At 41.0% G+C, this 27,896-nt stretch overlaps 2 protein-coding genes and 1 long non-coding RNA gene across 8 annotated transcripts; 2 read left to right on the forward strand and 1 right to left on the reverse strand.

The window, feature by feature from the left end:
* The first annotated feature begins 117 nt into the window (after positions 1-117).
* Positions 118-20,490, forward strand: ptpn21 (protein tyrosine phosphatase non-receptor type 21). 5 transcript variants are annotated; one of them, XM_056767370.1, is made up of 21 exons: positions 118-270; positions 2,013-2,310; positions 5,733-5,902; positions 5,985-6,082; positions 7,459-7,526; positions 7,617-7,687; positions 8,742-8,832; positions 9,098-9,186; positions 9,280-9,367; positions 9,762-9,841; positions 9,920-10,027; positions 11,214-11,274; positions 11,517-11,595; positions 11,673-12,556; positions 12,634-13,122; positions 14,577-14,714; positions 15,995-16,213; positions 16,296-16,424; positions 16,508-16,742; positions 18,045-18,205; positions 18,317-20,490. In XM_056767370.1, exons 2-21 carry the CDS (start codon positions 2,131-2,133, stop codon positions 18,443-18,445), a joined length of 3,567 nt encoding a protein of 1,188 aa, XP_056623348.1. In that variant the 5' UTR covers positions 118-270; positions 2,013-2,130; the 3' UTR covers positions 18,446-20,490. The 5 variants fall into 5 exon arrangements, 4 of the variants coding, with proteins under 4 accessions (XP_056623348.1, XP_056623349.1, XP_056623350.1 ...); XM_056767371.1 differs by having other exon boundaries at positions 8,745-8,832; XM_056767372.1 differs by lacking the exon at positions 9,920-10,027.
* A 985-nt stretch (positions 20,491-21,475) lies between these two features.
* LOC130436588 (zona pellucida sperm-binding protein 3-like) lies at positions 21,476-26,018 on the forward strand. The gene is made up of 8 exons (XM_056767374.1): positions 21,476-22,895; positions 23,643-23,761; positions 23,859-23,962; positions 24,037-24,214; positions 24,292-24,409; positions 24,484-24,569; positions 24,691-24,767; positions 24,829-26,018. The coding sequence occupies exons 1-8, from the start codon at positions 22,377-22,379 to the stop codon at positions 24,900-24,902; spliced, it is 1,275 nt and encodes a 424-aa protein (XP_056623352.1). The 5' UTR covers positions 21,476-22,376; the 3' UTR covers positions 24,903-26,018.
* A 555-nt stretch (positions 26,019-26,573) lies between these two features.
* LOC130437223 (uncharacterized) lies at positions 26,574-27,896 on the reverse strand. 2 transcript variants are annotated; one of them, XR_008909153.1, is made up of 4 exons: positions 27,820-27,896; positions 27,271-27,637; positions 27,031-27,054; positions 26,574-26,850 (listed from the first exon to the last, which is right to left on the reverse strand). It is a non-coding gene; the product is annotated as an uncharacterized LOC130437223 (long non-coding RNA). The 2 variants fall into 2 exon arrangements; XR_008909152.1 differs by lacking the exon at positions 27,820-27,896 and having other exon boundaries at positions 27,271-27,773.

Below are 27,896 nucleotides of genomic sequence, written 5' to 3' on the forward strand. Positions count from 1 at the left end.
CTTCACACAAAACTCCAGCGTCATGACTCTGAGAGAAAATAGATCCGCGGATGGTTATCGTACATATCGACCGGATTTCCTTTCCTCTGGTATTCCCAACGGAAGTGACGCAGCAGCTGTAGCGTGACCTCAAGAACCTCAAACATGCGTCAATCCCGAAAAAAACAAACTTCACCATATATCGGATTATGACTACTTTAAACTTTCATTTAAACATTAAAACCCTCCATGTTATAAAATAATCACTCGACAAACTACGTCATTGATCAGGTAAGCTGTCTGAATGACACTTTTACAGATTTATCCCACAAAAGTGTTAGCGGAGTTAGCCGTCTCGCGCTCTTAAAGCGTAATTTGTTAAAAAACACAATCATCGTTTTAAAACAACATTTATAATCACACTTAATCCTCTATTTACATATGACGGTGTGTGATTTAACGCTTTATAGGGTTGTTCGGGTTTTGCGGGCGTTTGTGGTTACTTGTTGCTTTAAAAGTCAGTCAGACACTTTGTGTGTTTGTTTGTATTAAAACTTAAGCAACAAAACCTCCCAGTAGTAATATAATTAATGGTTTTAATTGACTTTAAATGCTTTTTTCTACAATTTATGGGGATTTGAGTGTTCTGCTCTAAACCAGAATCTTATTTTAATGTTTGTATTCATGTGGTGTTTATGCTTCGTTAATAAATATGATATGTGCATCAATCTGTGTGTGTTTTAACCCAGACTAAAGGTGTACAGTAAACTGGCATGTGTTTGTTTTCATTTTGCTTTTGTTGTTGTGTTTGTTTGCCTGTTGTTTCACAGTTACATGCATGACTGTTATTGGTGACGCAGTCGAGCACACACGTGGTCTGTGTCACTTCATAGAAATGCATGTAATTGTGTTTTATTGCACGTGGCTTTTAATAGACGAATTATTCCAGTGATTTTGTCCCAGGACCCACGATTTTGCATTGGACATCAAACAACCGAACATACTACCACTGTTATTTATTATTTTAATAAAATGACATTTAACTAGGGATACACCGATATGTTCATTTTGGATGATTCCGATAATTATTTAACATTGGAATCTGATAATGGATATATTGCCCGATAGACAGTATGTGATATTAATATTTCATCTTCTGAGACTGAAACTAAAGGCAAAAAGTGGACAGCTGCTTTTATTTGAAAACATTGACAAAACAATGTAACCGTTAGTTCTCTTTTTCCCAGAAAATCTTGCGCCAAGACTACTTTACACTAATGAATGACTCTTTAACTTTTAAACTATTCTGGTATGTTTATTTAAAAAACAAATTATAGATGTTCTTCCAGAGCAAGCCAGAAAAGTGTTTTAATGGCCACAAGTCTAACATGTGTCAAGACAGAAAGCATTCAGACAGCAATCGGCTTTAAGAAATGCGCTTTTGTTTCTGTAATTTACACATTCATAAATATCTACACACTGTACCTACAGTAACAATGTTTTGCTAAAAGCAGTAAGTGAATGATCATGACAGAACGACGGTATAGTAATGGGTTTAAACGGTGAGCAGTTTGAAGCTGAAGTGGTTTAACCAGAGAAAATGATTCATAATTTGTCAGCCTACATTTTATTATCGGTCGATAATTTATCGTGCATCCGTACATTTAACTTCTAATAGAATTGAAAATGTACTTAATGTTTATGCAACATATATATTGTACGATTTAACACATGGATCTTCAAACAGCTGAATAAAAGAACTTTACCCCATTGACAGAAGACTTTACACCAAAAATGACAACAGTATTCGATATGAAAGACCCAGACTCAAGCAACAAAAGATATTAGTTAAAAGTGCTTTGTTCTTTCTTTCATAAGACTTTGTTTTTATATGCAGGATTCATATTTTGGGGCCATTTTTTGGCATCCCAGACGGTTGCATTATTCTGTATAGTTATAGTGATATCGCCTCTCAATGTTTATTCTGTTTGTGTCTGTGAACCTGGTTTGTAATCTGGTTCATCTTTATCCAGGGACTCATGCGCGTGTCCGGTGGGGCTCTGTATAATCCAGCACTTCTCCATGGATTAACTGTCAAGGAACGCTGAATCAAATCATTCTGCTTAAGGAAGGCTGCGGGACGAGTGAAACATGCCCCTTCCGTTCGGATTGAAACTCAAGAGAACCCGGAGATACACGGTGTCCAGCAAGAGCTGCCTGGTCACCCGCATCCAGCTGCTGAACGGGGAGTACGTGGAGTTCACGCTGTCTGTGGAGAGCACAGGGCAGGAGTGTCTGGAGGCTGTCGCTCAGAGGCTGGAGTTACGAGAGGTGGGATGCATGTTGGTTTAATCTGCTTGAAATCACCTTAACTCAACATGGGTGTGTGTTTACTTTAGCCTGCTGGCACCTTCTGGAGTCTCAGCCATTCTGGGACCGCAACCAAAACGCTGTCAGACGCCTTAAATGCGTGTGTCAAGAATTAGGCCTGAACTATGTGCTGTTCATTTTACTGCAGTTAGCTGCGAGATGAAGTAGTTTCCTACAAAAATCTGTATCCAGTTATCATTCATCAGCATCTAAACACAGTTGTTGATGGAGTTCAGAGGTCTCGTTTCTTCTATTGACTGTCACTGTGTCATTCACATGAAATCAACAGTGACGTGGGAAATTAAAGGGGTCATATGACGGTCATGTTACGCCTCTGACCATATTTGGAACATTTGGTTCCTCTTCAATTGTACTGACAGGTACACCACCTTACTTGAGTATACATTTGGGCGGTCTTAGTCACATAAGACCACCAACTGATGTAGATTTGTGGGGGTGTGGTTACACGAGGTGTTTCATGCATGTCTGGGTGAGCATTCGCTTTTACATAGAACGCATCTTCTGTTCCCACACTTTAATATTTGCAATTTTACGCGTCTAATACATGCATGAGCAACTAATAACACACCAAAGACACATAAAAACACGTGTTCACGTAGGGTGACCACCTTCTAATAAGCCCAAGGGGGGACAAGGGGTATGTTTCTGAGGGACAATGTGGGACACTGCATGGCGCGGCGGTGCCCCCACCCCCCGGACAGACTGATACTGATAGTGGTTTACCCATTTCTAGCACATACCACCTTACGGGGTATATTAATAATGTCCTATTCCACTAAACATCCCAACCCCAACCATGAAAAGGCCAACCAATGTGTATTTTTTTTTAAATTATGTGGAGACACACACAGATGGGATGAACTTAAAAGAGATTCTCTAAAAACAGATTATTATAAAAAATACAAGATACTGCTTTACTGTTTTAATCATTATTGATTTTCTATAAATATTATCTATATAAATATTTATACCTTTTCAAAAAGTATAGTTGCTTTTGTTTTTTTAGTTTGGGAGATAACGAATAGTGAAATGTTGCTCACAATCATGTAAGGATACAGAGCCTGGTTTCACAAAGGCACGGATGAGCAGTATTTTCCTAACAAGCAACAAATATTTTTTGAATAAGCCCAAAAAAACGCTACCCGCGACTTATGATTTTTTAACGCGATTTGATAAAAAAACAAGCCCAAAGTCGCGGATTCTAAGCGGACTTGGCAACTATGTTCCCAATGTGTGCATGTGGGCGCGCTGTCATGACAACAATGGAACAACCTAGTCAGCAGTTCATCTGAGGGGTGGGTGTGGCAACAGTAGCGTGCTGAACTGTCAAGTAATGTTCGTTTGTCTGCTTGGGGCTCGAGGATATTGAGCGACCAACTTTTTTTTGAGAAAGCATTGATTATGCGTGACACGGTCTCAATTTGCGGGACGCATGAATTGGGCTTCAAACGCTGTGCGCGCGCGCGCACGCGCTACGCGGGACGGGTGGTCACCCTATGTTCACGCCATATGGAATTATACCTTTAAGCAAGTATAAAGTGGTTTTGGTTAGATGTGTGTGGTCAAGTCCACTAGAGTCTGATTGAATCAGCTGTTCAGTGGTTATAACCGCAGTCAAATCAAACATTTACCATAGAAAAAAATATTATGTCCAAGACATTTATTTCAAACATCAAGAGTAGTTATGGTCATGTGTATTATATTGTTAAATTTAGATGTTGAAACTTGACTTTTTTCATGACTGTGTGGCATCAAAGTTCCAGTGAACAGGACAAAAAATAAAATATGTTTGTCTTCAGAGACGTGACAGCCTGTGCACTGTAAAAAATGATTCTGTGTTGTAGTAGATTTCCTTAAATTAATTGAGTAAACTTCACATTATACAATTGTGTTATTGTTTAAAAAAAAAGTTCTAAATGCAGAAATTATTTAACTTAATGTTATCATGTTCAACCCACTTAAACTTGTTTAAAGGATCCTTATTTAATTATTTTGTGGTGGGACCACATGAATTCTCTCATGTTAATTTCTTTAACTGAGCAGTGAATGTAGAGTTCCCAGGATGCTTTGCATGCGAGAGCATTAGAAGAGTCATTTTTGTAAAATAAGTACTATTTTACGTGCTTTACAATAAAATGAAAGACGTGGTAATATTTACTGTTCAGTTGTCTTTGAGATTTAGAAGAGATTCTGTAATTTTGAGTTTGGGGGTTAGCATCGTTCTGAAGAGCGGTTGGAGAACTCATGATGAACTAACAGTCATGGTGCTAATGCAGTAATCTAACCATACTTGTACATCATAAATGTTGTAAACAAACAATAATAAATGTTAAACTGAAGTTAAAAAAAATCCTGAAGCTAACTCAATCCCATTTTTTCAAGTTTATCATGGGGTGTGAGTTTAAATAATTTAATTTGATTTATTCATGGAATTTTTCGTTAAAAGTATGCTTTAAAGTACTTAGAAATATTTTTGTGTAATATTCTTACCATAATTTGTTTGCAAGGAAGTAAATATCCTATCATTTTGTACAGTGTGTGTTTTTGTGCAGTAGATGTTGATTTACAAAACTCTCTTCATAAGAGCGCAATAAAACTACATGTGTAATAATTATAAAAGAGGATTTATAACGTTGATTGATGTTAAAGATGTACTCAGGATCTTATGGGGCTTTTCCACCACATAGTACTTCACGGTACAGCTCACTTTTGGGGGGTTTTCCACTATTTACAGTACCAAGTACCTGATACTCTTTTTTTTACCACCTAGGGTTGAGGTTTCAAGCGTACTGTACCGTTATCAAAATGTGACGTGTTTACACACCGATCAGTGATTGGGCAGACAGAATCATTACCAGCATCATTGGATTTGCAACACATGAATACATATTTTAATACATAATGTTGGCATTTGGTTATATGCTTTGTGACAGTAAAATAGAGATAGAGACCCTTAGTGCAATGCTAAATGCTACATTATCTTACCCTCGTGTGCTGTCAAACGAACCAAAGGATCGTTGCCTGGTCTTTACTGTAATTTTTTCCAAACTCTCTGGTATATTAGCAGTATTTTGTTTTGCTGCCATCTGCCATCGATATGCTCCACTGCTCCTGTGTTGTGCGTGTGTTTGTTGCGTTCACAATGATGCTACGAGGTGGCGAAACCATGACCATAAATTAATAATCCCCACCCCGTTTGAAGCGCTACTAAACTGCTGTGGAAAAGCAAAGTGAGCTGGAAAGGTCAAGTCGTACTAACCCTGACTGTACCATGCAGTGGAAAAGCGCCAATATAATGGGGATCTACTCAGGAATGATCTTCCCTGTTCTGTCTGACGTGTGAAATTCTGTTGATCCTTCAGATAACGTACTTCAGCCTGTGGTACTTCAACAAACAAAGCCAGCAGAGATGGATTGATTTAGAGAAGCCACTGAAGAAACAGCTGGACAAGTATGGACTGGAGTCCACGGTTTACTTCGGAGTGGTTTTCTACATCTCGTCTGTTACACAGTTACAACAAGAGATAACCAGGTTCACGACCAATATCCCTTCACACCCGTTCCCTCCGCTGTCTTGTGTTGACCTCCATTAATTCACTTGTTTCTCCTCACAGGTATCAGTATTATCTCCAGCTGAAGAAAGATGTTCTGGAAGGAAAGATTTCTTGCTCTATTGAACAAGCCATTCATCTGGCCAGCTTGGCTGTGCAAGGTATTTTGGGATTGATTCTCAGGCTTACACTTTAGTTCTGCTTTTTCGGTGCTGGTCATATTTGCTTTCATTGTGTACAAAAAAGCAGCGCAAACATGAATGCTATGCAAGTAAAAGAAGATACAGGATTGATGTTGGTAAACATTTTCAGTTAGCAGTGGTTATTTTATCCTCCGTGATCTTTGTCTTGAACATTCCTCAGATAACATGTGGACAGCTGCTGCTGTTGGTTTATTGGTGCAAGAGCTATGAAATTTCATCACAGGGTTTATTCTGACTACAGGCCGTAAGTGCAGAAAATGAGAGCCAAGAGAAGAATCTGGTACGCTGCTGGGAAAGATAAATCTGACTGCAGCCTGGTGTTAATATAGAAAAAGATCTGACATCACTCGCTTCAGACTGTGTCACGCACAGGGAACTACCGTCACATTTATATTTACGGTGTCAAGCATCTTGATGGAAGTTATTTCGGTGTGCAAGTGTTGCTGTGTAAGGAAACTTCACGCGATGCTAATGCTTGGGATAGTCGGCATAGCTGCAGGCGTTTGTAACGGGCCGGTCGGGAATGCTGTTAATGTATAACTACTATGGCTACAAAGGCTAAACTAATTCCCCTCATTACAAAATGTCTTCTAAAATTAGATGTGCAGTTGCTTTAAATCACAAGATTAAAGGCGGAGTTTGTAAAATCCACCACTAGAGGACCCACAGATATTTTCAAAACAATAACATCAATGGCGTAGCTTGATGACACTTTGAAGGAGTGTGGAATAATGGCAACCGTCGTCTCTGACGTGAAGAAGAAATCACTTTTATGGATGATGAATTACTTATTACCATTTAGTCAGATGATCTAAAACTATTACTGCTTGTTCAGTAAATATATACATGGTACTCATGCTAAATTAAAGGTGCAGTATGTAACAATTTTGAAGTAGAATATCCAAAAACCACTAAGCTAGTGTTGTATATTTAGTTCAGCTGAGTACTAACAATACTACTTGTCAATTGTTGTAAAATCTCCATTCTGAACAGTGACACTGGGCTGTGCAGTCGCCTGTCAATGGCTTATCCGTGTTACCCTTTGTAACCGCCTTTTTTGACGTACAAACTGCATAACAACAGTGTTAAATGCGGAAGTAGCGTCTAGCAAGCCACTTGTTTCGAGCAGTCACTTATTTATGGACCACAATTATTCGCAAAAATAATAAAACTTCACCTTATCTGCTAACATGATTGATGGTCATCAGCACTAGGGTTGAAGACAACAGATCCCATCAGAAATAGATCAGTGCAGATTTTGTGTTAAATACAGTTTTTCTTTCATAAGGTTTCTGGCATCTAAATCTAAAGGTGTGTTTTGTCGTTGGTTACAGCTGACCTCGGAGACTTCGACCGATACGACTCCCAGGAATTCCTTCAAAAAATTGTGCTGTTTCCAATGGTGAGACAACTGTGAAGACGTTTGTCAGCATTAGAGTTATACAACAGCAGCATATCTGTAAATGTGTTCTTTCTGCTCTTGTTGTTGTAGCCGTGGATCCAGGACGAGAGGCTTGTGGAGGAGGCCACTCAGAAAGTCACGGCCCTCTATAAAAACTACAGGTGAGACACACCCAACACGTCTGCGTTCATCACATCTGCTTCGTTTTCCATCGAGGATCAAAGAAGATCCACATGGGTTCGGTTAGACACCCACAATTGATGAGCGCCCTTCAAGATGTCATTTGCTTTACGAGCAGACTGAAAGGAAATTGAATGCTTTTGGCTCTTAAACTGTTCATCTGTATATGTGAAAGGGTTCATGTGAGATTTGCATGAGCTCAGTTGTGCTCAAAACATATATTCTATATGTAAATGATGCATGTTGGCCATCGCCAGTATCATTTGAATGATTTGAATTCACTTTTAATTAGGCCGTGTTATAGACGGTTTCATCTAAACAACATAAACAAACGTTACTGCTCATGTGCACTTTTGTGACCCCAACTGAACTTCTGGTACACATTCACAAACAACAGAGCGCCTGCAGATTTTTTCTGATAACAATCAAAAGAAACTTAGAGGAAGCGTTACTTTGCTAAACTTGTCTCTTTAATATTTTGAATTTATACTGTGATACCAAGCTCAACCGCTAGATGTCAGTGAACCACACGATTTCTTTAAATGTGACCAAACTACAGGACACATTTAACAAATTGTTTATCTAATACAGTTAATATACAATGAAATAATTATACAAATTACTATTAACATAAATTTAATAACATATAAATAGTTTATTATTACTAACCAAACACAAACCGGAAGTTAACTGGTGATCAGATGTGTGTGCGTCTTATGAAACGTTATATATATTTCATTCATTCATTCAAGTTTTGTTCATTCAGCATCAGTTATTTATCAAAATAGTTTTGTGTTATTCAAAAAGCAGTTTTGTGTCATTCTTCATCTATTTAAATGTAATTCAATGCATGTAAATATTGCTGCGTGTTTGTGGTTATGATGTTGAACCCAAATGACGGTATGAAGGGTCATCGTTCGTTCCTCGTGTTTGTATTATGACAACATTCCTGAAGTGATGAGTGTGATACCGTAGATCAGTTGAGAGTGTTAAATGTGACTTTTGTGCTCTTGTGTTTCTGATGTGTCTGTTAAGCAGAGGTCTGTCTGCGCCGGAGGCTGAACTCCACTACATGCAGGAGGTGGAGAAGACGGAGGGATACGCAGAGGAGAGCATCCAGGCCAAGGTAAACACAAGCTTCATCTTTGTGTGATGTGAAACTCCTCATGGTCCACAGAGGGAGCTTGTGACCCAACATGTGAAATATACAAGCGTTCACATCCACATGAGTGTGAGCTTTAAGATAAGAAATTGATGTTACACAGCTGTTTAAACAAGAACACAAATCACTATGTTTAACAGGTGTTCTTCAAATAAAATGCATCCAAAACAATTATAAAATGTATGCCATCTTTTTTTTATCTGTGACTCGTGCTAACGTGTGTGAACAGGACAGTCAGGGCACAGACGTGATTATCGGCTCCTGTCTGGATGGGATATTTGTCAAACACAAAAATGGAAAAGCTCCTCTGTTGTTCCGGTATGTGTGTTTGCAGGGTCTCTCGCATGCTTTCGTGATTCATTCTTGAGGTCTGGTCGTGTGTTTGACTTGAACACGTCATTGTTTCTGTAGGTGGAATGACATTAATAACATGACTCATAATAAGTCTTTCTTCGCCCTGGAGCTGGCCAACAAAGAAGACACCCTCCAGTTTCAGGCCGTGAGTTCACCCGCCTCGTCTCAGATACCTCACATGCTTTCTCTGCCTAAAATAACTCGCAGACTTAAAGTGTCACATATATGTCCATGTGTATGTCTGTTCAGACCAATGCATGCAGGTCTCTCGGGGTCATGGGAGAGTCACAGAATGAAGACATACAGTTACAAAATCAGACAATACAACCTTGAATATAGATGTTTGTGTATTGTAGTTGTGCTCAAATATAAAATGATGCTTTTATGAATGATGAATAAATGATGTAAAAATACGAAACATATTGGATGATTTGATGGCACTGGCGTGTAAAGAACGCTCTGACGTTATTTTCTGAAACACGTGAGCTTGTGTTCCCGACTAATTGGATTGTTTCAATGTTCCTGCTCTTGTTTTTCAGGAGGACATGGAGACGTCCAAATATGTGTGCAGAATGTGGCTGGCGCGGCACAAGTTTTATAAAATTAACAACAGCAGTCTGTAAGTGGAGGGGTGTGGTTTGTGTTATGTGGTTTGTGCGTCTCTTTGGTTTCACTTCTGTGTCTTTACTGTGTGCAGAGAGCCGTCTGACGGCCCGTCCTCTGACGGCTCCCAGAGGTCCATTCTCACTCTTTCATTTCCACGCTTTCCGACGCTCCTGCGTCCCTCTCTGCCTAGTAACAAGGGGTGAGCGGGGGAAGCCTTCCCATGATCCCTCTCTAGAGTCAATCTCACCAGAATAGTCATGCTGCATCCTACATACATGTTTTTATAATTGAATATTTTATTATTTTTGTCTTTAAATTGTGACGAGATATATGACCTGTTCAGGTTTTTCACAGAGATTGATTTGAAGTTTTTATCTAAGTGCAGTTTAACGATTGTTTAAGATCATATCAAAATTTCAGACGCAAATGAAGCTTTAAGCGCGAATGATTTACATGTTACGTCAATACAAAGAATGATGTGATGTGATTTTCGCACAAGCTTGCTCTATTGGTGCATGATTATGACCATCATCGTTGCTGTATGTGGATACCCGGAGGTGTACGATACATCGTGTACATGGACACCAATAATCCAATATGATTAAGACAATACTCAGAATGGAGCATGTAAACACAGCTTTTTGATGATCTTAATAACTCATAATTGTAGTAAACACAAATGGAATTAAGACGGGTGGAGTTCTCCTATTTTAGTGTCATTATTGAAGTGTGGTATAAACATTAACACACCTTAATCGCACTATTACCGGCGCGTAAAAACTTTGGCAGCGCTCTGCGACAGGTCACACATACACACATGGCTTCAAGCTAGAAAACACAATTTTGGACCGAACGGGAATCAAGAAAGATGGCAACAATTCTAGAAAATAGACGAAACACCAAAAACTGTTTTGTGTTACCATGGAGAAGACGAAGGGTTTATTGATGCATGAAATAATGGAGGGAATATTGAATGGCGTCACTTAGGGATGTAATTACATTTGCCATTAATTCATTAATTCACAACTATGTAGTGTTGCATGTAAAACGGGAACATGAAAGAGATATTCTTTAAAAACACCTTAATCCTAACACAAGTTTACTCAGAAATAGGCAAATAATTAGATTACTTACGTCAATGTAAACGTGGTCAGTGAGTGAGGAGGTCGGACAATCTTGTTAGTTGTAAAAAATGCTCTTTAGTCAATTTGAGCATCAGCCCCTCCCATCTGTTGTGAAGTGAATTTCATACGTGAACAAAGCGAGTAAACTCAAAATGTTCAAGCGTCCAAGTAGTTGCATCTAGTGTGAACGGTCAGTGAGTGTCATGATAAGAGCTGATGTTTGATCTGATTCGTGTCTCTTCTTGTGTGGTTTTATTACAGACAGACACAGGCCGCTCCTGTGAACCCGGTGAGGAGACGATCCTCTACAAGAATGTCTCTGGTCAGCATAATGCTCTTCATTTCTGGATCACGCATCAGTTTTACAGCTGAGCTTGTTTCGCTGGATGTTTCTAGTTCTGTGTTTTTGTTGGCTTTGTGAAATCTGAGTATAGAAGCCACCGCTCAGTTTCTGTGTGAAAGGGCACGAACGCAGCGTAGAGACTGCTATCTGCAAACTTGTTATTGTAGTTGGTGTGTTTTGGCGCTCACACCTTATTAAAGCTGCTTTTGATTTCTCTACAGCCAAAACCTCAGCCGTACATGATGCCGCCTCAGATGCACTTTACTGGTCATTATAATGAACCCTACACATCATCACAAGGTAGAACGTCTCTTACCACAACACTCTGATGACACTCCAGGTCCTGTGGTAACCCCAGTTTGTTTGGTTCCCCTCAGATAATCTTTACATCAACAATCAGAACGGTTTCTACTACCATTCTCAGACCAGCCTGGACCGCTCTCCACACGAGTACAACGGACGCATCCGTAACGGCAGCGTGTACAGCGCTCAGAGCACCAGCTCCCTCAACAACCCCCAGCACTACCTGCAGCCATCTCCCATGTCCTCCAATCCTAGCATCACAGGAAGTGACCTCATGCGGCCCGACTATGTGCCCTCGCACCGCCACAGCGCCCTGATTCCTCCCTCTTACCGCGCCACGCCCGACTACGAAACCGTCATGAGGCAGAAGAACCTCGGGATGGTGCCGCCCGCCGAGCGTCAGAGCCATTCCATGCGCAATCTCAACATCGGTAACTCTTACGCTTACAGCCGACCCGATCCGCTGGTGTACAGTCAGCCCGAGATCCGCGAGCACGGGGCAGGTCACTACCCCTTCCATCTGAACTACAGCTTCCACAGTCCCTCCCCGTACCCCTACCCCACCGAGAGACGGCCGGTAGTGGGTGCCGTAAGTGTCCCCGAGCTCACCAATGTCCAGCTCCAGCAGGCTCAAGAATACCCGCCGCCCAACATCATAAGGAATCAGGTGTACTGGCCTCCGCCCCCGTATCCGTACCCTCACCCCCGACCCGCAAACAGCACGCCGGATCTGTCGCGTCACCTGTACGTCAGCAGCAGTAACCCCGACCTCATCACGCGTCGCGTCCATCACTCGGTGCAGACCTTTCAGGAGGACAGTCTGCCTGTGGCGCACTCGCTGCAGGAAGTGAGTGAGCCGCTGGTCACCTCGCGCCGGCCGCACATGCACAAGAGGAACTCCATTGAGATCGCCGGGCTGGCGTACGGACTGGAGAACATGAGGCTTCAAGAGAGAAAGGTAGGAGTGTTTTGGGGAAAATCAAAAGGTTTGAAATCAAACTTCTGAAAAATACCTCACGCATCTGCTGTCAACAGGTATCAGCATCTACAGCCGAGACTCCGCCTACCGTCGTCCAGCCGAAGCTCCCCGTCGACGCCGTACTGGAGGTCTCGAAGCCCGAGGAGGCCGTCATCAAGGACGACGTGTGCTACGGTCACAAAAAGTCTTTGTCCGACGCCACCATGCTGGTGCACAGCAGCGGTGAGGACGAAGAGTTCGAAGATGACGGCGGCCGTCACACCCCTCGGTCTCAGGAGTTGGTGAGCCCCGGACATCACCTGCCGCCCCTCGGAGATCCGCCCGCTTACTCGTTCAGCCACAGCGGCGACACAGTGCCTCTCTCGTACCAGCCTCATTCTCTCGGCCCTCTTCCGGCGCTCCCAGAGCCTGGACACCTGGTGCCCTCGGTGTCTGAAGGCGATCTGAGCGGACAGGGACGATGCAAATATAAGAGAGACATCTTTAAAAAGCCCGTCTCTGATGCGGCACCCGCCAGAAGAAACATCGATGGACTTCCACCACCGGTAAGTTCACTTCCCTTAAGGTCACTTGGGCTGCGTCCGAAATGGCCTACTTCCATACTACATAGTAGACGAATATGAGTCATGAAGAGTATGTGTGAAAGAAATACCTGGATAGTCTACTACTTCCACCGACATTTATGAGTGTGAATCGGATGGACACTTTTCTATCCCATGATGCCGCGGGGGATGAGCAACGGTCACATTTCAAAAGTAAATCATATAAAAAACTTTAAGCTGGACGTCCGTTTTTAATGTAATGCCAATACATTTCTGGTGATTAAATGATCAACGCTCACATACATATTGTTGTTAATGCATCAAAGAGCACATGGGTCACATGGGTCACATTCATACTACTCACACTATATAGAAGGCACTGTTTTAATAGCCGATAGGTACTTGTTCACATTCAGTACGTACTGTCACAGTATGCCATTTCAGACGCAGCGTTGGTTAGTTTATTATTATTTGTGTCTTATTCTGTCATAATTCATCAGTATCTCGCATGTTTGTTATTTTTCAGTTGATTTGTTTCCTGTTGAGTGTCATTCACTGACATGATTACTGTGGTATTTGTGTCATGTGAGCTATTTTTCTTATGAGCAGAAGAGTAAACGTGTAGTGTTTCCTCCTTGTTAGTGTTTTCTCAGAAGAGACACCAAAGTGACCGTCAGTCCTTGTGTAATGAACTTACGTTGTGCTAGCTTCTCGTCCATTAATGCCAGCTGGTTTAGTTGAGATTAAAGGAGTAGTTCACTATCAAGTTATGATAATTCACTCGCCCGCATGTCATACGCTTGTTTCATCAGGGCATCAATGCTTTTCATCGTGTTTATTTCACTAATTGAGGCTTCTGAAGAAAACTTTCCAGGGTTCTTCTCCATATAGTGCATTTCATCACATGACCTCCAGACAGGATTTAACTCCGGTCATGAGAGACACAATTGTGTCGTATGTTTGAGCACTGCCCACGAGGCAAATCTGTTACTTCCGAAATATCACTTTATTCATAATCATTTATTACAGTCATAAATCATTCCATCTTATCAAAGATCTGCTACATCAGTAATACAAATCAAAAATGATGTGAGTATATTTGTATAATTCTACAGAATGAACAATCACTTTCTCTTTTTAAATAGTTCCCTAAAAAATGAGTATTTGGACAGAAACATCAGTGAGCTGTTGTATGATTTATACGCTGAAATGTCATGGACAGATATGATGATCAGTGATGAGAAGGTTAATTCAGTCTCTGATCAGATGTGTGAATGATGTGTTTGAAGTGTGGGTGGGTCTGAACACTTGCCTTTAAACATGAAGCCTGAAGAATGCAACCAAACAGGCCGCTCACACCCGACGGCTTCATTCCTCTGAACGTGTTCAGTCTTCACCTCCTCAGACACTGTTCTCTCTCTCTCTCTCTCTCTCTCTCTCTCTCTCGGACACATCAGGGAATGAAGAAAGGACGCTCCGAGGTGAAGAAGATGGGCCCGATGAAGCTGGCGGCTCTGAACGGCCTTACGCTGTCCAGAATGCCTTTAGCTGATGAAGCTAAAGACGACCCAGAGAACAGCTCCAATGATCAGAGGGTGAGATCACAATCACAGGCACTGCTTCCTGTTGTGTGTGTGTCATTGACAATATCATGAGGACAACGTTCATGTGTCTCATGTGTTGCTTGTGATGGATGAAGTGTGTGTATTGTGCTGTTTATGGTCTAGGTAAAATGTGTGGTGTGTTCCTCATGATGTATGAGTGTGTTGTGTTCTTCATGTGTGTGTTGTGTTCTTCATGTGTGTGTTGTGTTCCTCATGATGTGTGTTGTGTTCCTCATGATGTGTGTTGTGTTCCTCATGATGTGTGTGTGTGTGTGTTGTGGTGTTCATGAGTGTGTTGTGTTGTTCATGTGTGTGTTGTGTTCTTCATGAGTGTGTTGTGTTCTTCATGAGTGTGTTGTGTTCTTCATGAGTGTGTTGTTTTCTTCATGTGTGTGTTGTGTTCCTCATGATGTGTGTTGTGTTCCTCATGATGTGTGTGTGTGTGTGTGTGTTGTGGTGTTCATGAGTGTGTTGTGGTGTTCATGAGTGTGTTGTGGTGTTCATGAGTGTGTTGTGGTGTTCATGAGTGCGTTGTGTTGTTCATGTGTGTGTTGTGTTCTTCATGAGTGTGTTGTGTTCTTCATGAGTGTGTTGTGTTCTTCATGAGTGTGTTGTGTTCTTCATGAGTGTGTTGTTTTCTTCATGTGTGTGTTGTGTTCCTCATGATGTGTGTGTGTGTGTGTGTGTGTGTTGTGGTGTTCATGTGTGTGTTGTGTTCTTCATGAGTGTGTTGTGTTCTTCATGTTTGTGTTGTGTTCCTCATGATGTGTGTGTGTGTGTTGTGGTGTTCATGTGTGTGTTGTGGTGATCATGTGTGTGTTGTGTTCCTCGTGATGTGTGTGTGTGTGTGTGTGTGTTGTGTTCTTCATGTGTGTGTTGTGTTCCTCATGATGTGTGTGTGTGTGTGTGTGTGTGTGTTGTGGTGTTCATGAGTGTGTTGTGGTGTTCATGTGTGTGTTGTGTTCTTCATGTTTGTGTTGTGTTCCTCATGATGTGTGTGTGTGTGTGTTGTGGTGTTCATGTGTGTGCTGTGTTCCTCGTGATGTGTGTGTGTGTGTTATGTTCTTCATGTGTGTGTTGTGTTCCTCGTGATGTGTGTGTGTGTGTGTGTGTTGTGTTCTTCATGTGTGTGTTGTGTTCCTCGTGATGTGTGTGTGTGTGTGTGTGTGTGTGTTGAGTTCTTCATGTGTGTGTTGTGTTCCTCATGATGTGTGTGTGTTGTGATGTTTGCGATGTGTGTGTTCATGATGCGTGTTGTTATGTGTGTGCAGTGTAGGATGCTGGAGATGCGTATGGATCAGAAGTTGGTCTTCACAGAGTACGAGCACATACTCAAGAAGCGTGTGAACAGCGAGTGCACCATCGCTCAGATGCCGGAGAACAGCGAAAGGAACCGTTTCCAGGACGTCCTGCCCTACGACAACACGCGTGTGGAGCTGGTGCCCACCAAAGAGAACAACACGGGTTACATCAACGCCTCTCACATAAGGGTGAGAGACCGAACCCCAGAATGAAACCATCCATCACCGTCCGTTGTCATGGTAACGTGACGTCTGTCGCTCTGTTCACTAGGTTACTGTCCGAGGTAAGGAATGGAGTTACATCGCCTCTCAGGGTCCGCTCTCCAACACCTGTCAAGACTTCTGGCAAATGGTTTGGGAACAAGGAGTGGCCATCATCGCCATGGTTACAGCAGAGGAGGTGATTTCAAATGAGATCTAGTTACGTGCTGTGACTGAAGTTGGCTTGTTTGTCTCACGTCATGTTTTTAATGTGACCCGCAGGAAGGAGGTCGTGAGAAGAGTTTCCGCTACTGGCCTCGTCTGGGGTCTCGCCATAACACCGTTACATACGGACGGTTTAAGATCACCACCCGGTTCCGTACGGACTCAGGATGCTACGCCACAACGGGTCTGAAGATCAAACATCTTCTGACGGGGCAAGAGCGGACCGTCTGGCACCTGCAGTACACCGACTGGCCCGACCACGGCTGCCCGGAGGACTTTAAAGGATTTCTCTGTGAGTACTACACACATTAGCTGTGTCTGAAACCACTCGCTCGTGCACTCCTCCACTAGTCACTACATAGCCAACGACATTTGAGTCCACTGTATGAGGTAGAAGTGAATGAAAATGAGTGATTTGGGAACTGACGTGTGTAGTGTGCGTCTGACAGAACTGTTGCAGACGTTCATCATAAACACAACCATGACCTTATATTACACCTGTGTGGGGTGTTTGATCAAATACTCTCGTTCATTGGTCATGTTTATTGTATTAGTTTAAAATAAAGAGAACAAAACAACCGTCACATTGATTGCTTATTTATCACCTTTAATACAATTATTTAATCTATTTAAAGTAAAACGCAACTGTTTATCTTGTTCATTTAATCTGGTATAATCACACATTCGTGGCATTAATGCTCAGTGTCCTCCAGCTGATTCTAATCACTCAAAATCAGAGTGCATTGTGGGTAAAAAAGACTGAATGAATTTAGGGAATAATTAGTTGACTCAGGTTTCAGACACCAGATGTAGTGCACTATATAGGAGATAGGGGGCGCTGTCAGACACAGATAATGTCTTGTGCTCACTTTCATCGAAACACACTTCACATTCTTTCACTTTCTTTGTGTGTTTCTTCTTGTTTCTTTTCCTTATGATGTTTAGTTTGTGTTTAAAATACGCTGGATATTGATTAAAATAGAAATTTTTACATCTATTGTTATGACTTCTTACACTGTGTTTGTATCTCATTCACCTCATGTGAGACAATTTTTATTTTCTGGGAAACAGGCGTTTAAATGCAGAGGGTCTTTCTTTAAACATTTCTAAAGATTTGTTTGCAGAATTTAAAGTCCCAGTGAAATAAAAACATGGCGGTTCTTATTTTGCAACATTTATTGTAAATAGTTTATCAATGTGGCTGGTTCTCTTTTTAAAATTTGCGTGTCCCCTTTAGTTTAAATCTGAAAATGCACTTCCTTCCTGTAATGACTATCCATCTTAAATGATGTATGTTAGACAGCTTGGGCGGAGCATATGTAAACTCCTCCCCTTCAACTGTCAGTCTGCTGCCAGTTCCATATCAAAATACAACGTCTGTTTTTATACATCCAATCAAATCGCAGAGAAAGACTAAAGCCACGCCCACTATTTGACTCTCAGAATTGCGTCAAAATGTGGAAGTAACAACGATGGCAAATTCCAGTTCACGGGGACTTTAAAGATATTTCAGCCGATGTGAAATGCCGTCCGATGGGCCACTGTGATGTAAGGGTGTGTCAGTAGTTTGAACAAGTGTTGATTTGTGTTCTAGCATACCTGGAGGAGATCCAGTCAGTGAGGAGACACACAAACAGCTCCAGTGATCCAAAGAACACAAATCTGCCTGTTCTGGTTCACTGTAGCGCTGGGGTGGGACGCACCGGTGTGGTCATTCTGTCTGAGATCATGATCGCCTGTCTGGAACATAATGAGGTACAGATGTCCTTTAAAAATGAGTTTAAGAATGTTGTAGAACATGTTGAAGCTTTGAGAGAGTGTAAGAGAGGCCGCAGTAATCTGATGTCTCCATGCTTCTCCTGACAGGATCAGGAAGCGCCGGCGGTTTTGAACCTGTTGCGACAGCAGCGTATGATGATGGTACAGACGCTCTCGCAGTACACCTTCGTTTACAGAGTCCTCATTCAGTTCCTGAAGAACTCCAGACTGATCTGAGTCCAGCGCTGGCCTGAACAGCCCTATCTGAAGCGCTCATCCGGACCGCTGGCAGTATTACTGAAGGTCGGGGACGTGAGCCGGGGCAAGTATGAAGGATTCTGCATGGCAGACTCCATTTCACCAGTATTATACACAGATTCTCCTGTGGGCTTTGACACGTGACTGCACGTGACCCGGCACTTTTATTTGGATGTACATAGCAAAGCGCACTCCTGCTGAAGATCTGATGTCATATTTAAACACTGAACAGCGTTTGTTCTTTTCATCTGGAGTCTTGTTACAGTGGAATGATTTTATGAAGGACTGAAAACACGCATGTGACATGGAAGGCTCGGGTGAATCTCACAAACACTATTTCACGTGAAGTCTGTTTTTACGACCATTGCTGTCATTTGGCATTGTGATAGTTTCATGACAAATTAAGCACATTTTTATTCACATTTATGGAATGAAGTTTGTTCACTATTTTTAATGATTCTGTAACGCTTTTTTATTTAAATCTAAGTTTACTGCAATACAGCAAATACCGACGTATAAATACTTTTATTATATTATTGCAATTTTTTCTGAGAAATGTACCTGATTGTTATGAATTTGATGTCACAATGCACAAAATGTGTATGGTCTTAAAGGCTTTGTCGTCTTTTAAACAAAATATCATTTTTGTATTTTGATTGGAGGCGTGAAATGTGGCCAACATGATTGTGTGAGATTTGGCCTCTCGGTGCATCATGGGATGTGTGAGTGTTTGTTGAAATGAAGGATCACATGCAGTGTTACAGGACATTGGTGAGGTTTGATTTTGATCTGTCAGCGTTAGAACGCAGCCAAAGAAAAGACGGTTTACCTTAAGCAACTTTTAAATAATTTAAAATATTATCTTTTATATGAAAACTTTCAAATGTTTTCTACATGTAACCATCAGAAAGGCTTTCTTGTTGCATTAGGGATATTTTTGTATTTCTTCATCTTCCGCCAGCGTTCTCAAACCCGACACCAAAGAGCTTCACACAGCTTGTACAGTTAACAGTTTAGTTCCTTAAACATGATGGTCTGCCAAAGAAAATTCATCCTATCTGAAGTCTTAAAACACTGTGAAACTCCATACGTTCATCCAATGAAATGAAATTGAAGTTTGAAGGATCAGCTCGTGCTATAAAGAGTCACGTTGGCCCCGTCTCATAATCTTTATAACACAAATATAAGCTACAATCCACCAGCAGCTTAGCGTCATGATGCGCTCTGTGATGGTGATTTAAACTGCAAAGTGAAACCAAAATATAAGAGTTGTGTTAGCTCAACCCTACAGGTGAGTATCGTGAGATGTCTCAGGCATATTTCACTTAAATTCATTTTTTCACACCCTTAAGTTTGTGATTTCTTTAAGTTGTTAAGAACAATTGTAAATGCACATCATGGCAGTTTGATGCTGATTTAATGAAAAGTTACTGTATTACAGTATTGAGAGAACACACAAATGTGCAAAACATGTTCATTTTGCAAGTGAGATATCACCCAAATATTTCTCTCTTTTCTATTCTCAACAGTGCCTACAGATAGAGATAATGTGCCGGTGTTGGGTTGAATGTAAATATTAAATATAAGATTGTTGTGCTTTTTTGTGAACGACAATCCTTTTGTTTCCTCTGATTTCTACACATCATAAAGTTGAATGGAAGGAAAATAGATGGAAGCCTTTAAAAGCACAATTGTCTCGACTACATCACTCATTACTGTTAATGTACATTTTTATTTTTCACAGAAATGACAACTGGACTTAACAGATCCTGCCTGAGATGCTTTTGTTCTTTCGTGTACATTAATAGAAAGTAGTGTTTACACTGCAGACTTGAGTGTTTTTCATTTTTAAGCCAGTGAAGTTTGAGATTCAGGTTGATGTGTTGTGTTTTGGTTGTGTTTTGGATGACGGCAGCTGCAGTGTTTGTTAGCTGAAGATGTGCGGCTATCAGAAGAGCTCAATTATATCCCTTTGTAAGCAACTATATTTTTCATTCAGAAAATAAATATTTTAAAAGATTAAAGTACTGCATTATTTCTTTTTGAAGGTCTTATTTGCAAAAACAAATATTTTAAAAAATTGATTTTTTATTGTGCTCGCTTTTTTTTTGTAATTACCATATTAATATCAATGGTTATTAATTGTGAAAAAACAGCCCGACTGCAGCTTGATTTATATTCAATGCACAATAAGAACATTTTTAAAAGCATAGTTATCTATTGTTGTATATAAACTCTTACTGCTTTTATACTGCTGTATATATGTTCAGTTGAAATGAATTGACAAACTTCCCTGTACCGTGCTATTATTATAGAACAATTTAAAAGTATTCATGATAATAATAGCTGTACGAGGGTTTACATCTAACACAATTGTATTATTTTTGGCAGCAATTTTATCAAATTTAACATCATTTTTTTGTTTATTATTTTGGATTAGAAAGCGTACACACAGTTCAGTGTTCTTTTAATAGCCTCAGAAGTGATGATGTACTTTTATGTGATTTAATTTCAGCGTGTCTCCACATCTTACCACAAGAGGGCGAAATGACTCCATGTGTCTCGTGACAGAGGTTCAGAGTGACTTACGCCGGCCTATATTCACAAAACATATGATCTTAACACTAAGCGCTCTCCTAAACAGCCCTAAAGGTTTTTATTTAAGAGTTTCCACTTAAAACTTATTCACAACGCTGCTGACACTCACTTTAACTAAGGATCAGAAAGAAGAAGGTCGGGGTCGACCCCGTTGCTATGGATGCTGACTTCGACCACAGTGATTGGCTAATAGAGGATGGGTCTCTGTCAGTCATTTAATCATAGAAATATTAAAGAATGAGGCCTCATGCTGACATATTTAAATTAGATCTAAAAATAAAAATGTATTCATAATCAAATAAAATATTTGAATATATAATGATCGCCGTATTCAAATGAAGATAATATAATACAAACACAAAGGCATTGATTCAAGAAGTGAAGAGTTTATTTACAGAAACAGAACTCATTTTTTTCAAAATTCAAGTTTTAATTGTGCATTCCAATTAATATCAATCAATCTGTTCGTTTTTTATTGTGTTTATTAAGTAACAATAACTTAATTTATTACAGAATAAAACACAATAAACAACATGACTTTTTTTAGTAAAGTGCCAGAAAACTTAATGAAACACTCTGAGCACAAACATTAAGGAGTCATAAAATAAGCACAGACATGCCCAATATATTGAAGAGTTTCTCCTAAATCAGCATGTTAGGAGCTTATTTTAGCCGTAAGATGTTTTGTGAAAACGGGCCCAGATGAATTGTATACAATAACATGACATATTTCTATCATAAGTAAACTTTATAAACCTTGACAGACAAATAACAGGCTTGTTCGACTCCGCAAGAACATCCACAGTCGGATGACGTCACTTCTTAGCTAACGGCGGATTGTTAACAACTGTTAGCTGCAAACGGCCATAACATCACGTCATTTTAAGTGTCCTCATATTCTGCTTATTAAGCCCGTATCATAAATTAATTTAAATAATGCTTTCCTGGTTATCCTTATCCCCCCTCCCTCTCCTTCTGTTCCTAGTATCCCCATCAGACTGCACTCCCGCCTGCCTCCTGAAACACGCATGACATCACATTACCGCGAGAGCGATTTAAAAGCGTATGGAGCGATCGGCTCTCGACTCACTCTCGCGGTAATGTGATGTCATCTGCTTGAAGATTATTGCGGTTCCGAAGTCGAACACACCGGTTAACGTAACGTGACTTGTAGATCTACAGGTCCAGAGGATAATGATGTTAATTAATCAATCAATCAATCAGAAAGGGGGCGGATCCGCACAAATAGACAGCTTTATAAATGACAGATTGACTTCTGGTGTGTTATCATGGCTTTTTGCGAAGGTTTGTGATGATGGAGTTCTTTCGCGCTGTGATCTTCACGCTTCTGTTCATTGTTTCTCTATGTGACGCCTGGAGTGACTCGAGGCAACAGAAGCCGGCGGCTCTCTGGAACCCTCTACTGATGTCTCCTCAGCATCCCTCTCCTCAGCATCCCTCTCCTCAGCATCCCTCTCCTCCAGCCTCTGACTCCAGAAGACTCGCACAAGATCTTCAAGGAGTTCAATCTAAGCAGCTGTCAGAGGGTCTCGTGAATCCGCTGGTCTGGAGGTTTCCTGTGGCTCCTGAGGTCCAGACTGATGTGGCGGTGGGTTTTGAGCAGAGACAGCCCGTGACACCCCGCACCGTCGCCGTTCTGTGTGGCGAGAGCGCCGTTCTCGTCGAGGTCAAGCAGGATTTGTTTGGTACCGGTCAGTTAATCCGGCCCTCCGGTCTTTCGCTGGGCGGGTGTCCGGTGTTCGGTGAAGACTTCGAGTCGAAGGTGTTGATGTTCGTTTATGAGCTCCATGAATGCGGAAGCGTGTTGATGGTGAGTTCTCTGTGAACTTTACTAGCAGTTGTTTGTCACTTCAAGTCCCAGTGAGTTTTTTTTTTTTTAAATAAATATTGCAGCGTTTATAGTTAATATCTTATCAATGTGGGTCATTTTCTGTTTTGAATTCATGTACACATAATCTTCAATTAAAATCCGAATATGCACTTCCGCCTAAAACATGATGAAAAGCTTGGGCGGAGCATCCGGTAACTCCTCCCCTTCGGCTGCCAGTTCCGTTTCAAAATCAATGCAGTTGATGTTTTTACGCATCGAATCAATTTTCAGTGAAAATCGCAAGCCACGCCCACTAACTTTCACCTTTGAAATTCTTTGTCACTCGGAAATGCGTCCGAATACGGAAGTTGAGTCAGTTGCGATCGTTTTTACTTCCGTATTCCGACGTTTTTCCGATTGAAACGGAATATCTTCTGCGAATTAATGGCCGTTGCTTGAGTTTCCATCTGATTGGATTTATAAAAACTGGTGTTGCATTTTGTCATGACACTAGCAGCAGACTGACAGTTGAAGGGGAGGAGTTAACAGCCCTTCCCACGCCGCTTAACTGACGTCATCTGAAACTGATCCCCACTAGAAGGCGGAAGTGCATTCTCAGATCATTATTAAAGATTGCGGACGCATGACTTTGGTGTTAAATAGCTTTCTGTGGGCTGGTCACTTTTTCAATGTTCCATGAAACGGGAGTTGTTGAGTTTCACCAGGACTTTAAATATCTTTTTGCAGATGAAAGAAAATATGCTGGTCTACTCGTTTGTGCTCACGTACACTCCTGAGCCGTTCACGGGCACATCTATAAACCGAGCTGAAGGAGCGGTCATTGGCATTCAATGTCATTATCAGAGGTCATGATTTGACCTTTTTCCTGCATTAACCCTGTGGTTGTCTGTTAAATCAGTTTTGGCAACTTTAAGACTAACAGGCTTTTATCTTAACATGCAGGAAACAGGATGTGAGCAGTAACGTCTTGATGCCGACATGGGCCCCTTACGCCTCCATGCGGGTCGGGCAAGAAGTTCTGCCGTTCTCCTTGAAGCTCATGACGGGTCAGCGGCGGTCTCTTGAACTACCTTTAACTCTCAGCATGTGGCTGTAATTGTAGTTTTCCTTCTGTTTTCAGATGACTGGACGTACCAGAGGCCATCAAACCTTTACTATCTGGGTGATCTCATTAACATCGAGGCGTCTGTGAAGGTTTACAATCACGGTCCCCTGCGGGTGTTTGTGGACAGCTGTGTGGCCAGTCAGACGCCCGACGTGAGGGTTCCGCCAACGTACTCTTTGATTGAGAATAATGGGTAGGGTTTCTTCTCCGTGGTCTGAGGATGTTCTCGTGGCCGGGTGAAGGTGTGCTGTAACAGTTTGTGTGTTTAAGGTGCTTTGTGGATGCCAGGAACACCGGCTCCAGGTCTGTGTTTCTTCCTCAGTCTCGCAGTGATGTGCTTCATTTTCAGCTGGAGGCGTTTATGTTCCAGCAGGGAGAACATCCATATGTAAGAGTGCCTCGTCCTGTGATCGTCATCATGGTCCAGACTGATCTGTGTTTGACACGTTCTTGCTCTTTCAGATTTACATCACATGTGTCCTGAGAGCCACTCTTGCCTCCGCGCCCTGTGATGCCCGACACAAGTCTTGTTCTTTCTCTGGCGACAGGTCAGTTTCTGCTTTACTCTCCTGTGAATGTTCTGAGCACATGTGGGTTTATAAAGCTCATCTTGACTGCACATGCACACTTGACTGAGATCTGGAGTTCTTGACCCTTTTCTGTTTGTAGGTGGTTTGCTGCTGATGGAAACGATCAAGTTTGTGGTTGTTGCGATTCGACATGCGGCCCAGAGATGACATCTACAGGTAGGGTTATTTAGTATTTGTCATTTTAAAGGATTGAGGTAAACTGACTTTTGTTTTCCAGGTGTTCAGTGGGAAGGTCAGGTGTCCCTCAGTCCCCTCGAGGTTCAGGAACGACAGAAGCTTGGTTTTCAATAAAACTGGAAAAAGATTTATGGTTGTCTTTTATACACAAGAATCTCACCCTCTGCTGCTTGTCTAGTCATGGACTTGAAGGCAGGGCAGGTGATCCTGTACAGAAACAGTCATGTTGGGTGGAAATCTTTTTACATCCTTAAAGTGGTGAAATAAAATGTATAATTTTGTCATCTGTCAAAGGTGTAGGACCCATAACGTTCAGGCCGAACACTGTCTGGTCATGTGTACATTTGCATCCAACTGCAGTTCACATGCACATCATGTCATCAGTGCCCTCACGTCCCATGTCAATGTAGGGAGACCAGCACACATTTAAACTTTCCTGCAGAACCAACAAAGTAAATCCACAAAACGAAAGTCAGTTTTTGAGAAACCTGTGACAGACATCTGGAGAATGAAAGAGGAACAACTCTAAATATTTGTTGATCTTTTAAATGAGAAGGCTGAAAAACGAGACTATGGCTCTTTTGGACTGGTATGAACATGCTTCCAGAAGAGTTAATCAATTTAGTTTAATTTGTTACTTGGGTTTACAATAAACATTCATGTGTTTGGAGGTGTAACTTTGGAGAGCGACTTGCATAGAGGGTGGGATTATAATTTCAGTGCTGCACCTCCAAATCAACCACTCCACCTTTAACTGAAATTACCCACGACACACTGCGAGATGCATTTGGGTGACGCTGCACTGCATTAATATACAAGAGATTCTTATTGAATTGTACAGTAAATGGTATGGTGTGGTTTCCTTATGTCCATACTGATAGCAACTTGCACTGACCTCAGTACTTTTGTTGTCTCGATGCACAAGTAGTGTTTAAAGGCATGTTTGATTACACAAAAGCCTAGTCCTGGTTTTAAGAATCCCTGTCTGGGAAATCACCCCTACATGAGCGAGCTGTACTGGGATGCGTCTCCTAACCATCACATTGTCTCTAGGAAACAGTGCTGACGTCTGTTTGACCCTGACTCGTGTGTACTGTTACTGCACACTAAAGTATATACTTTTCCACAGAAACAATACTCCACTCTAGTGCTATAGGCCGTCTGGCACCCTCATGGTTTTAAATCTGTATGCGAATCTTTCATGGATCACGATATTTTGAGAAACGTCTGTTGTTTTGTATTCATTCAATGGAAGTAAATGGGGTTCAGTGTTTAAGTATCAACATTCTTCAAAATATCTTGTGCTCTGAAGAATGTCATACAGACTTGACCTGAGGATGAATAAAGGACTGTTCCACAGGTGCATGGACCTTGTTCTTCAAAATGAAAACCTGTACAGCTTGTTTGGATGTAAAAGTTTAAAAAAATCTAGTATTAAAACATAATAGGAATTTAAATGTGTGTCACTTTTAATGAGTTACACCCAGCCGATGACCTTTGAAACCCCAAATGTTTAACTCCAACGGAAATTAAAGACATGAACGGCTTTGCCTTTTCTCTTGAATCTGTTGAAGGTTAAAAACCTGCCCTAACACAGTTGCTGGGTTTTCTTTTGTTAAGAGTTTTAATCACAAATGTGTTGGGTGTGAATAGAGACACGCCCCAGAAATCTGTCTGCTTTCACCGTTTAAGGAATTTGAAGTTTTTGTTGAATCCTGCAGAGTCTGCACAACCGTTTCTCTCCTTTCACGTCTCTCTTTAGTCTCAATAACTCTGACGCTGGTGTGTGTTTGATGTCAGTTTATTGAATAATAACAATTATTAGTTAAACACATTAACACAGACACAGTTTCATTCTTTTAGTGTTGTGTGAAGCTGAAGTCCAGCGTCGCTCAGTGCAGGATTGGACAGAATCTTCTCCTCCTTCGTCACTGTCAGCTCAAACTCATTTTTTTTTATGTTGGTCACTTTTGCCGGTTTGACCTTGACCTCCGTGTCCATGTCCGTGCTCTTGACCCTTTCCCTTTCCTTTTCCTTGACCCTTGCCCTTTCCCTTCTTCCCCTGTTTAGAAGAAAGCAGTACGATTAAAATGGGCTGCGGACTCTTTGCTAAGCTCCGCCTTAATACTATTACGGACCAATCGTCATATCAGATGGGCTTTCACTGGTAACAGCAGACAGGTGGGCGGGGCTTAGCGAAGGTTCTAGAGTGCAATTTACAGTTTGTATACATCATTCTCACCTTTCCTCCTTCATCTCCGGAGCTCTGTAAAGGAAATTAAAGTATATCATTAGTCAAATAGAAACTTTCTAAATAAAAGCTATAATAAAAAAACTTCTTTATGGCCCTTATTATTAATAAGTGTTAAACAGGACTGAGACTGCAATGCCATCCCGATCAGCAGAACCTAATTATTTCAGAGGTCTATACAAACATACTAAATATACAAGTGTTGTGTAGTAGATGAAGATGTGATCATACCCCTGATCCAGAGTCAGAATCGTCTTTGTCGCATGGCTGTTTACAAATCAGAAAATCAAAAGAGTTATTGTCCTGTTTCAATGCTTGTTTTAATTTTGAACATATGTAAATGTAATTTATTTAATATGCACACATTCATTCATCTTTTTATGAGGTGCATATATAAATAAGGAAAGAAAATGTCACCTTTTTTTGTTCTGTAGAAGATATCAAGGAATGAAAAGAAAATAATTTTAATTGGTTGTAAATGGTAGACACAATGAATATAATATATACATTGAATAAAAATGTCTTTACAGTAAAACATCACATACGCTGTTCGTTGCAGCTCATGTTGAGAGATCAGATGTGTCAACACAGAAAAAAACTGCAATAATAACACACACACAAATAAACATTGTTCATTTCTATTATCTCGACTGAACACTTTCATTCGATGCATTTTTAATTCTATTTCATTTATTAGTATCTACATAAACATTTCTTCTTTACTTAGGAGTTAGCCCGTATCATTTCTTTGATATCGTTAGGATGTGAAATATTTCTTACCTCGTGTCTTGTCTTGCTCCTCACTGTGAAAACGATGTTTTCATGCCTGTATTTATACATTAGATCCGCCCTCATGT

This window comes from Triplophysa dalaica, chromosome 15 (genome assembly GCF_015846415.1).
Source record: "Triplophysa dalaica isolate WHDGS20190420 chromosome 15, ASM1584641v1, whole genome shotgun sequence".
Classification (NCBI taxonomy): domain Eukaryota; kingdom Metazoa; phylum Chordata; class Actinopteri; order Cypriniformes; family Nemacheilidae; genus Triplophysa; species Triplophysa dalaica.

Excerpts from the sequence above, each read along its gene's own strand:
- ptpn21 (XM_056767370.1), top strand. The coding sequence starts at position 2,131 with ATGCCCCTTCCGTTCGGATTGAAACTCAAGAGAACCCGGAGATACACG. Across the intron at positions 7,527-7,616 it reads AAATTGTGCTGTTTCCAATG|CCGTGGATCCAGGACGAGAG; the intron begins GTGAGACAACTG and ends TTGTTGTTGTAG. Across the intron at positions 8,833-9,097 it reads AGGAGAGCATCCAGGCCAAG|GACAGTCAGGGCACAGACGT; the intron begins GTAAACACAAGC and ends GTGTGTGAACAG.
- LOC130436588 (XM_056767374.1), top strand. The coding sequence starts at position 22,377 with ATGATGGAGTTCTTTCGCGCTGTGATCTTCACGCTTCTGTTCATTGTT. Across the intron at positions 24,410-24,483 it reads AGCAGGGAGAACATCCATAT|ATTTACATCACATGTGTCCT; the intron begins GTAAGAGTGCCT and ends TTGCTCTTTCAG. Across the intron at positions 24,570-24,690 it reads TGTTCTTTCTCTGGCGACAG|GTGGTTTGCTGCTGATGGAA; the intron begins GTCAGTTTCTGC and ends TTCTGTTTGTAG.